Consider the following 12,319-nt stretch of genomic DNA (forward strand, 5'->3'; position numbering starts at 1 on the left):
CCCGAGAACTGCCCAGGGCTGCGGGCGGCGTGCTTGGCGTCCATGAATGACAAGGACGCTTGGAGGGGCGACCTCGACATGGCGATCGCCATGTCCATCCGCGACTCCGGCAAGCCGCTCGTGGACCTCACCGACGACGGCGAGGCAGGACCAAGCGGCTTGGTGAAGGACGAGCCCGTCGACGAGCGCGTCAAGCAGGAGGTCATCACCGACGACATGTACAACTTCCAGCAGTACTACGACGCCTCCGGCCGCCACAAGTACTTCTAGATTAGGTACTTCTAGATTAGGTTTAGTTTAAATTTAGTCAAATTTCGTTCGAATCTATGTAAGTTTGGACAAATCTAATCGAATCTCGCTTAAGTTTAAAATTTCCGAAATTTTGTTTGGGGGACGCGACTGGGGGGCGATGTCCCCCAAACGCGGCAGAACGGAACACGTCCCCCAAACGCTCAAGCCGGCGCGTTTTGGGTGACGGTTTGGGGGACGCGACTTGAGATGCTCTTAATATTTTCAAATAAAAATGATCAATAATTCATCTGATGCCTCAGTTTTCCTATCAACATTGGTCGTCGGCAAACGGCATGTTCACAATTATAAATGCAAACGAACACAAGTGCATGAACAACAATCAGTTGAAACTTCTATAATTTTGCTTGATTTCATATATTAAGGTTGTGTGACACGTGCATCATGCGTGGTAAACAAAGTTTACAAATATTGTATAGAACAGTTTTTTTTTTCAAGCTAGGTTTCCCCAATTTCAGTTTCTAGCATAACAACGTCTGATGAAGACAAGAGACAACCTGAGGAAGCAAACAAACGGGAAAACATCGAGTTTGATGAATGATATGGAAGCCCGGTGGCAGAGCGCATCCCCAACCCCAATCACACTAAAATAACGACTCGACATTTGATGTTTATTACAAGTTCCAGATTCAGCAGACTGAATTAAGCAAAATAAGTGTTACATCGAAAAGGTCGACACGAACAGTATAAGTGTACAACGATGAGGAAAGAAACTTAAAAAGTGAGCCCAGATCCTTCGAGCTTCTGTTGGACGATAAGATCCAACGTTTCGCCCATCTCTTGGCTCAGGTGGTTCGACCAGTCCCCTGTTACCCCCTTCCTAAAAAAGGCAGAACTAGGCAGGTGCACATGTCCAAGACCCTGCACATATCGATCGAAGCCACCAACCTGGTTAACTGGAAGGCTGGTAAGCGTCTCAAAGCTGCATAGCCGCACGACCTCCTGGGGCACACCAGAGCTTTCCTCCTCTTCGCTGAACGGGGCGCCGAGGAACCTCGCGAGCTTCGTCACAGCTCGCACCGGATCCGACTTGATCTCTTCATACTTGAGGAAGATGACCTTGTCTGGCCTCGCTTGGCTCTCCTTCCAGTACTCGAGGCAGTGATCCCAGAAAGGGCCACACTCCGAGACCCCCTCACAGAACATGGCGAAAGCTTTCTCCAGCTCCATGTTGAAACCTTTTCCTAGTATTTTGTTTTCAAAGTGCCACCTAGACACCAGGGCGTCTTTGGGATCTCTGCACAGGTACACAATCCGACACCCAACCGAGCTCATTCCATGTGGGAGCATCGACAATGGCAGGTGTGTGGCAAGGAGCCTTGGAGAAGGGAGTGTGTCTAGATATGCATGGCCTGCGTTAGGAGGAGGGATCTCAATGAATGGCACAAGGCGTTGAGGGTGGAGAGTGAGGAGGGGGTGGTCGCTGAAGCTTTGGATGCCACGATTGATGATGGCGAAGGCGAGGGCCTTGAGCCAGGTCGTGCCGCACTTGGGCTGCGTGACGAGGATCATGTCGTCGCCGCGGGGAGTGAAGGTGTCCTGCACCTGCAGGATTTCCTCAAGGATATAAGGTCGATGCCAGTACTTGCTGTATTCGATCAGTGGTGTCGACCACCCCTCTCTTGTGGGAAGTGTGGAAATGAAATCTTTTGGCCCTGTGGATTTGGATGGAACAGCCGCGTATTCAGGCCTGGTGGCACTCTCCTCTCCCTTTGATGCCATGGCTGCCTTGCGCCCTTCTTTGTTCTTACCCAATACTCATCCATTGCGGGGTTGGATACTTGGATATATTTATATAGAGGAGGCTTCTCGCCCTGGTGACTAGACCAATTATTGATACTAATGATTGTTAGTTTTTCTTTCTCAAACCGCACGTAGTCTAGATGAGTTGGAGGAGAGGGAAGAAGAGAAAGAAGGAAGGTGAGCTCTCATGCAATAGCCTGCTCTTAAATACGCTCATACGCACTTTATGAGAGTGAAGATGGACCATATGTTAGTACATGTTAGCTATATGCTAACTACAAATGACATGTCATTTTCTTAATTATAGCCAGCAATCAGATGTACTATTGGAATTGTCCAAGTGGCAAATTAACCCAGCTGCCGCTACAATTAGTAGATGCAACTGGTATAGCAGATAATTATATGTTCGAGTATGCGGTAATTGGGCAACATCTTCGTAAATATACTCGTAGTGCAAACTCAAGCTTTCAACTAATCACATTTGCACTCATGAGTCTATCAAGAAAATATGACTGTTCATAATCCATTAGCACTATCCATTTAAGGGCAGCCTTGACGGCGCCATTCTTTGCCGAGTGCCAGCTAACACAGATACTCAGCAAAGATATGTCTTTGTGTAGTGTTCTCGTAATAACACTCGGCAAAGATCATCTTTGCCCTCTGTCATACCGTGGATCTTTGCCTAGTGTCAAAACTTGACACTCGGCAAAGATGTTAGGTTTGGACGCTTATTTTTCCCTCTCACTCGTGCCAAGGGAATCTTTGCCGACCGCTCTTTGACAAGTATAACACTCGGCAAAAACTTTGCCGAGTATTTTTTTTGGCTTTTGCCAAGTATTTTTTGTACACGGCAAAGAAGCTGTCTCCCATAGTGATATATACAATAGTGCTCACCCAGATTCCAAACATATAACCTCTAACACACAAGAACAAGTTAAGAGAAACCAGTAAAAGAGGTATTGAAAGTGTTAGCAATATTAAGTATTTGGTCGAGCCCGGCCACTTATAATAATTCGATAATCCCTAGTGTAAATCCTCAAAGAGGTGAGACTAAAGGTAAGTCATATAATATACTAGTCCACAACGAGTTGGTCGTCTTACAAGTGAGGCTCTTTCACTTGCGATATGAGCATTAGATCGAGCAATCTAAATGCGTTTCTCCTCTACCCGCGGCGCCAACCACGACAGGCAAAACCCAAATGGCACGAGCATGCTCTTACACCCTAATTTGGACACAATGCCAAAACCCAATTTCAATGTACTCAATTGAGCTCAAACTTGCTATCTTATACCAAACCTAGCTAGTGGTGAATTTATGGGATTGTCTGAGTTGTGATGGTCATTGGCGCTTCATCTTTTTTTTTTTTTTTTTTTTTTGCAAAACTTACATTACCAAGTGTCTTTCTATGAGTTATTGATGATCTAGGTGTGCTACCACCTACCAGCAACCCATTGGCGCAGTAATTTTATGTTTGGTGCGCTGTGTTGTCGGGAACGCTATGATGCCGCTCACGTCGCGCTCTAGGTGTCCCTACCAGCGACCCATTGGCATGGCCAAAGGTTGCTTAGCTAAACCTAAGCCTCCCCATGTCCATGTCTTGCTCCAGTAAACCCCACAGTACCACTACTGTACCTCCAGCGCGACCACGGTCGTTCTTATCCCCTCCTCTCCCTCCGAGCCACACGTTTTGACATCTGGATCTCCATCGAAGCCATGCATCCACCAACCTTTCCGGAACGTTCTCGCGTTCGACAGCCCATGCACATGCCCTGCCTACCCTCTTAGGGCATCTCCAACGGGGTGACGCAAACAGACGTTTTTTTCCGTTTGCGTCTGCGCGGATAAAAAATGCGCTCTAGCGGCTAGACGCAAAACGTCCGCAACGTTCGTCCTGACGCAAACGTGGACCAAATATGCGTCAGAAATGCGTCTGTGCGGACGCGTCCGCGCGTCCGTTTGTGTCCGGTTGGGCTGCATGCAGCCCTCTCCCTCCTCCTTTAATCACGTATGCGGTCATTTCTAACCACACAAACAGAATCTCTCCCTCTCTCTCCTCTCTAATCACGCATGCGGTCAAATAAATGCCTCCCTGCGGCTGGAGAAAGGGCTGACGCATGCGGACATACGGACATTTTTTATGTTCGTGCCCGACGCAAACTGACATAAAAATGCGTCGCGCCGCTGAAGATGCCCTTAAACCCTCTCGTGAGTCTCTCTGCTCCGGCCCTGCCCCTGTCTGGTAGGTGCACCGGCCAAAAAATTTGTCGGTGGAGACCGACCCCCCGCCTCTTGGAGAGAGCCAGGAGCCTCTAGCTTTCCCCATGCTTTGCAAACAAAATACGAAAAGGTTTCAACATGGAGCTGGAGAAAGCTTCAACCAATTAGCTGATCGATGGGGCTAACTGTAAAAAATCGAGCGGATCTGAACAGACATCCGAATTGATCGATGGGAATTGATCCGCAAATTAAGGTAGGTGGGGATGTAACGGAACAGATTTTAATCAGGAGTTTATTAGATCCCAAAAACGTGAGGCAAGTGGCGTGTTTGGTGTTTCTGATCCATGTGGAACTGAGGATTATTTCAGCACAACGGACCAGCGATTCACCGGCTCCATTGTTCAAAACCAGTCTACCCAATAGGGACTGGAGACCGGAGTGTTTTCAGCGTGTTACAGAGTGCTGGTCTGGAAAATTACACTCCAAGACCTTTAAAACCTGGCCTACCAAATATGGCTTGAGGCGTCGAGTCGTGGACATGAAATTGGTCTTCAGGCTACGATTAACGGTTTGCGTTCGAGGTGTTTTCAGAGATCCGACGCATGTTATCCGACGAGGTTGGTTTGGGATGTTTCCACTAAAACAGTGCACTATATAAAATAAATTAACCATACAAATAACGAAAATAAAGGTTCAAAATACTTCATTATCACATCTAGATAAATGCCAAAGTCTACATGCATTGACATGCATGAAAATAGATATAGCATAATTTACAATTAACAAAAGAAACGAGATGAGATTAACTACTCATCATTCTCTTCATGACAACCAATGGCCACTAATGGTCAATCAAATCCTTGGAGGCATTTGGAAGCGTTGCCGTGATAGACTTCAACGTTTAAATTCAAAAACTTCTTCCATGTTCCTGTCTCATGGTTTGGCTCAACCGTCTCGACGTCATTTTGTGCATGATCACACAACATGTAATCACCTCATGCATGGTCTGAAGATACCATGTTCTAGCTAGGTGGTGACGAACAATAGTCCACCGAGATTAGAGCACACCAAATGCCCGCTGCACACATTTCCTGCATGCCTCTTGCATCTTGGCAAACCTCTTTTCTTTCTTTGTTTGACGATTACGGATTTTTTTTTTGCGGGGAAAAGAGATTTCCTTAATTGATCACAGGGTTACAATCATGTTCAATCACCACACTAATGTCAGGCGGGCAAACTCCTATCCACGCCTCATTCCTACCCTGGGTTCTGGCCAACTTTGCAAGCTCATGGCTTGCATTGTTCGCCTCTCTATTTATTTTAACTAAAGGACTATCTCTTTCCCGAAGAAACTCTCTAACCATCCTTATCCTAAACGCATATGCCGAGATGTTGGGGCTTGCTCTCTTGATCAGGTTGACCGCCTCCAAGCAGTCCGACTCCACGGTAAAGGCTAGCTGTGTCCACTGTAACGCCTGTTGCGCACCCATCTCAATCGCCATCAGCTCCGCCTCCAGGGCATCGCTGCAGTGGTGCACTTGCTGGCAAGCTGCATACAGGACCTCGCCATGACAGTTGCGCAGCACCATACCAATACCTGCACGTCCATCCATTGTAAAGGCTCCGTCGACATTGAGTTTCGCTGTGCCTTCTGTTGGGGGCGCCCAGTGTGGTCGCTCAAGTTTTCTGGTTTCCGACCTGTTCGTATCTCTCCTGAAGCCTTGGCCTTGATTGATCACCATCTTGCCCTTTGCAATGTCAGAATCTGGGAATTGCTTGACAATCATGAGGGAGTTAAGATAACTTACTAGGAACCTTCTTGATCCCTCGATGGATGGGCATGGTTTGTGATGGGTCATCTCATTATGCGCATGCCAGATCCGCCACAGGGTCATCAAGGTCATCGCTCGCTGTTCTTCCCCGCATGCATGAAGAATCTGTAGTAGCCACTCGTATCCGCTGGGCCTCATGGCCTCAAGGTTGGGCAGGTTCCAGACCTCTGCCATTGCATGCCATAGTGCCGAGGCATGTGGGCAGCGGAAGAATGCATGTAGGGAGTCCTCTTGCTCGCGTCCACATATTTGGCACAGATCGGTATCCGCCATACCCCTACGGGCCATGTTAGCTTGAGTGGCAATTGCATTTCGACAAATCTTCCAGGCAAGAATTCGGACTTTATGTGGAACTGGGCATTTCCAAATCAGCCGCCAGCTCGGTCTGGCTCCATCCGGCCGCGAGCTTGTTGCCCCTCGGTCCTGCTGCATCATGGTGCGGTGAAGGGCGAGGCGATATGCACTTCTAACGGTGAATACACCATTCTTCTCCGGGAACCAGGACACAAAGTCATTTTCATTCCTCCGAGATGGCTTAATCTGTAATATTTCCTTGATGTCGGCCGCCGAGAAATAAAGCTCCAATCGTTGCAAGTTCCAGGATCCGTCTGGTAACAGGAAATCAGCTACCCATCGAAACCGGCATCGACCTCGGCCGAGACTGAGGTTGATGGCCGGATTCCCTAGGGATCCGTGGATCGCGCCATGCCCGTATGCTAGCTCCATTGCCGACTCTCCATATGACTCCCGTCTTAAGTAGCTCAAGCCCATATTCGATTGCATGCCATGTCGATGACCCATTACCCGAAAACACGAGTATCCAAGCAATAGACCATTAGGATAATATTTCGCTTTTAGGATTTGTGCACAAAGTGTATTAGGGAGTTGTATCGGGCGCCATGCCCGCTCGGCTAGCAAGGCTTGGTTAAAAATTCTCATATCCCGGAAACCCACACCCCCATAATCTTTAGGTCTTAGCATAATGTCCCATGAAATCCGAGTGAGTCTTCCTTCGCCCATTTTCCGCTCCCCACCGAGTACCTCTCGATCATTTTTGTTAGTTCATCACATAGGCCAAGTGGGAGTTTAAAGACACTCATCACATAGACCGGGATTGATCGAGCAATCGATTTAATTAGTACTTCCTTCGCAGCTTGAGATTTATGGTTATCATCCCATTCCACAAGGCACTTAGCCAATTTTGCTTGGAGGCTTTGAAATTTATCCCTGGACATTCTGCCTTCCGGAGTTGGGAGCCCAAGGTATTTCGGTTCAAAGGTTTCTTGTGCTATGCTTAGTATCTCCTTTACTTCCCTCCTTCTTGCCTCCGGGCACGCCTCACCGAAATAGATCGAACATTTCCCAGGGTTGATTAATTGGCCCGTACTTCTAGCATAAGTATCCAGGACTTCAAGGACTCGTTGCGCCTGGTCACCCTGCGCTTTAAAGAACAATAAGCTCGTCATCCGCGAATAGGAGATGCGAAACCCCGGGGCACTACGACGGACTTTGAGTGGTTCGATCGCATTTAAGTCAGCCGCATTCTGTAGGAGTGTAGACAACCCATCCGCAACAAACAGGAACAGGAATGGAGAGAGAGGATCACCCTGACGGAGGCCCCGAGAGGGAGAAAATGAATCCAGGAGGTTTCCGTTAAACTTAACCTTGTAACTCACCGAGGTGACACATGCCATTGTCCAGTCCACCCACCGATGAGAGAAACCCATCCTTTGCATCACTTTCTTCAGAAAATCCCAATCCACCCTGTCATAAGCCTTGGATAAGTCGAGCTTGTATGCACAGAAATCCTTGTTAGTATTTGTATTGTGCTCAATAAAGTGAATACACTCAAAAGCCACTAGTGCATTATCTGTGATTAGTCTTCCTGGGACAAATGCGCTTTGATTAATAGAGACAATATCACCCAAGATTGGTCGCAGCCTATTCACCATGCACTTTGCAATTATCTTATAAATGACGGTACATAGACTAATTGGACGAAAATCCTTGAGCGTTTCAGGATTATCATTCTTTGGAATCAGTACAATAGCCGTATCATTTACCCCAGCCGGCATATTTCCTGTCGCAAAAAATAGCTTCACTGCATTTATAACTTGTTCTTTAATAGTGCCCCAATTTCTTTGGTAGAAGCGGCCGGGAAATCCGTCCACTCCTGGCGCCTTCAGTGGACCTATTTGGAATAGAGCATCACCTATTTCTTCATCCGTGAAATCCCTGCACAAATCATCATTCATGGCATTAGTTACTTTTTCACTAGTAAGGCCAATAAGATCATCCGAATTCAGTGTTGGATCCCGAGTAAACAGTTCCTGGAAATATGACAGAGCCATTCTCTCCATCTCAGTCGGTGTATCCTTCCAGATTCCTTCATTATCTTTGAGTCTTTTTATTTTATTCCTTCGAGCTCGCCAAACTGCTTTTTGGTGAAAAAATTTCGTATTTCTGTCGCCTTCTTTCAACCAAGTGATGCGGGACCGTTGCAACCATAATAGTTCTTCCTTGTATAGTAACTCGTTCATCCGATCAGTGGCTTGGCGAATTTCGCGTGGGTCAGCGTTTGCTATCTTTAAAGACTCCAAGCACTTCCTTGATTTGTCCAATTCTCTTAGAATATTGCCAAAACGTTTCCTGCTCCGAGATTGCAGGGTATCCATGACTCGATCTAGCCCTCGCATAATATCGGCCCGAGTCCGTTTTGTGTCCTGCTTCGCCCCATGCCATAGCAACTCTTTACGCAAGATCCGATTCCCTCTCCCACATGATTTCATATTGGCGCTTTGGTTGTCGTTGCGGCATGCGAACCTCTTGTTCCATCTGAACTAGAATGGGACAATGATCCGATACAGGTGACGTTAGATGCAGTACCCTTGTGTCCGCATATCTGTCCCGCCATGCCGGGCATGCCACCGCTCGGTCCAAGCGGACTCGAACATTTGCTCTTCCCAACCTTTTATTGTCATACGTGTATGGTACACCTGAAAAGCCAAGATCGGTTAGACTGCATTCATACAAAACCTCCCGGAAGGCATCCATCCGGTTAACTGGGTCTAGGGGTGCAAGATAAATGCTCCTCTTGCCAAAGGGCTTCATTAAAATCACCCAAAACCAACCACGGGAGAGCAGAACTAGTTTTCAATTGTCGGAGTTTGTCCCACATAAGGTGACGATCTTCTACCCGTGGTTCACCGTAAACACAAGTAAGGCGCCATTGAGGTGCCGTTGGAGATTCACGCACATACGCATCAATATATCTTTCATTAATTGATTGAACCTCTACATTAATTTGATCATGCCAAAAGAGAGCTAAACCACCACTAAGACCATCACTACTACCGCGACAAAACCTCTCAAACCTAACCTATGACGCAAGCGACGCATCTTATTTGTACTTTGCCTAGTTTCACATAAGAAAAATAAACGCGGACTCCAAACTTGGGAAATAGTAGCAAGTTCACGCACCGTCGGGTTATTCCCAGCCCCCGACAGGTTGAACGCTAAACAATTCATTTCTCCTGACGAGGCTCCACACTCGGCCTCGTCAGGTTTCCAGGCGCTACATGCCCGGTGGCGATCCTCCTCCTTGTCCTTGCTGCAACATTCTCCGCCTGCGCATCCTTCTTGTCCCCTTGTACGCCTGTTGTTCCAGCCTTCCTGCCCTTCTTCGGTTTGCCGCCCCCTTGCACAATATGGTTGAGAGTCAGAGATAAGTCCAGCTGTTGACCCGCTTCTTCAGATGTTTCCTCTTCACCCGCAGTTCTCTTGCCTAAGATCGATTCCCCATCCGCCATCGATACATCAGATCCACTTAGGGGGGTACCAAGCTGGGACAGACCCCGCATTGGTGGGATCATATCGCTAGAATGCGGACCAGAGGGCGTCCCTCGACTGTTGCTTGGGATCAACGGCATGCTCGCATGATCCGCATGGCGTTCGGTGCTAGCACCACCTCCTTTTTGCCGCTACCTCCATCCTGCATGGAATTCTTCATCCCTAGCATCATGTCCTTCCCACCAGTAGCCCTATCCTGCTTCCCAGTCTCCTTCTCCTTGCTTAGTTTCAGCTGCAAATTATTCACTGTATCTGCCAGGTCCCTCTCTATCTCCTTGCCAGTACTACGTTCCTGCTCCTCAAAGCCATCATGCGCATCAACAGCTGATGGTATCTCCGGTTCTGGCACACCAGTAACAGCCTGTGCCTGTCGCCCAGCCCTTGGAGGGATTCCCAGCGATGAGGAATTGACGCTCCCTTCCGGCGAATTAAAATTCAGGAACTTCTTGGTAGCAGGTTCGTCTGGCGTGGAAACAGCTCTACTCTGGAACTTCCGTTTTGGCGAGCAACGCAGCGTAGCATCATACTTGCAGTGAAGGTGTGCCCATGATTCTTCTCTCACATTGCTCCTCATTGTGCCCAATGAATCCGCAGTGAAAACAGTAATAAGGAACTCTCTCATATCTCATGTTGTAGATCATTGCCACTTGCTGGCCTTTGGTGATTTTGAAGCGGGATAATAGCCGCTGGTTCAGCGGCCAATCAATGCGAACCCGCAGAAAATCGCTCAACTCCAGTCCTTCCGCATCTACATCTACTGTCACCACCTTGCCAAACTTTGACCCCAGCATTGTTCCATACTCCTTGGTACTGTTTCTTCCATGGAACATCGTAGAAGCGCACCCACAAACGGATCGTGTCCGGGACTGTTTCGGATGGCCGTGCACCGTCGACAAGCGGTGCTATCGGGCACGCCACGCCTTGATGAATCCAGGGGCCGCCCTGCTCAACAAATCTATAGTCTCCTTCCTGATTAAACGTGATGATAAAGAAATTATCCTTTAGAGGCTTAAAGATCATCTTTCCACGGACGCGCCAAACATCGGTAAAGTGCTTATGGATCGCCGCATAGTTCGCCATCTTGAGCGAGTAGTATCGAGCCGAGCATACGCCAAGCTGTCGGCGCCGCCGCAGGAGCCTCCTCTTCATCCTCCTCCTCCATGCAGAACTCATCATTCATGTCGACGTCGCCGGCCATCCTCGCCTCCGGGCCTGAATTCTTCCCCTGCTCTGTGTCTCCATGCCAATTACTTTCCGGGGCGTCATCCGCGCTCATGATCGCCGGGCGCGACTCGGTTTGTACCGAGCGCAGAGTTGGTTCCCACCGTCGGCTTCGGGTGGGCGGGAACCTCATCGGTTCCCCTTGATCACCCCCACCGCCGGTCAGCACCATACTCTTCGTCGGGACGGAGCTCATGTGCGCGCCCGGATCGTAAGTCGCCGTCCGGTGATCGAAGATCTTGATTAGGTTGGATACTCGGCCGTCCCGGTGCAGCTTTTATATCACCTTCCTTCCCGATCCAATGCTGGGAGTTCTTCTTGCCGGTCACGGTTCCAGCTCCTCGACCTTGTCATCGTATTCCTCCTGGACTCCTCCTGATCGTAACCACTTAGACTTCTCAATACGGGGGCGCTCACGTCCATGGTAGGGCGGCGGCGGCCGATCGCCTCGGCGTCGCCTCTAAGCCCTAACCCTAGACGTAGCGAAGACTTACGTCGATGAGACCTCATTTGACGATTACGGATTGTATTCACCAGTGTGGTCCAGACAGGATAAATGCCACCAACAAGATAATTTTGCTTGTCATATGCATTGCCATTTATCTCATAGCTCACCACATGAGTGCCTTCCATAAACCGGTAGAACACCGGAGAGCAGTTGAACACATTGATGTCATTGTGGGAACCGTACATGCCAAAGAAACAGTGCCAAATTCACAAATTATGTGATGTCATTGCCTCAAGAATGACAGTGCCTCCCTCGTGGCCCTGCCATCCAAATGAATAGCTCTTCCACTGCCAATGCATGCAATCAATGCTACCGATCATGTCTCATAACCCTCTAGCCTCATTGATCGACAACAACCGTCTAATGTCATCAAGAGTTGGAGCTCTCAAGTAAAGTTCACTGAACACCATATTCACGGTAAGCAAAACCGGTACATGGAGTCAAGGCAGGTGCTCTCACTCATTCGTAGGTACTTATCGAAGATATCGCCAGACATTCCATACCAAAGCATGCAAATATATATCACCATAATACCAGCATCGAGCTTGCATTGGAAGTAGGGATCGTAGTCTTTGACGCCCCGTAGAATGACGACCATGAACATGTCTCTTGACATCTGTCAGCGGAGCCGAAACATGT

The 12,319-nt window shown here is 48.4% G+C and overlaps 1 protein-coding gene across 1 annotated transcript; it reads right to left on the reverse strand.

Annotated features, from left to right (window-relative positions):
* Positions 1 to 894: 894 nt before the first annotated feature.
* Positions 895 to 2,099, reverse strand: LOC124654265 (cytosolic sulfotransferase 12-like). Its single transcript, XM_047193279.1, has one exon. The coding sequence runs from the start codon at positions 2,029 to 2,031 to the stop codon at positions 1,024 to 1,026; it is 1,008 nt and encodes a 335-aa protein (XP_047049235.1). The 5' UTR covers positions 2,032 to 2,099; the 3' UTR covers positions 895 to 1,023.
* Between the last annotated feature and the right edge of the window lie 10,220 nt (positions 2,100 to 12,319).

Source organism: Lolium rigidum, chromosome 5 (genome assembly GCF_022539505.1).
Source record: "Lolium rigidum isolate FL_2022 chromosome 5, APGP_CSIRO_Lrig_0.1, whole genome shotgun sequence".
Taxonomy (NCBI): Eukaryota; Viridiplantae; Streptophyta; class Magnoliopsida; order Poales; family Poaceae; genus Lolium; species Lolium rigidum.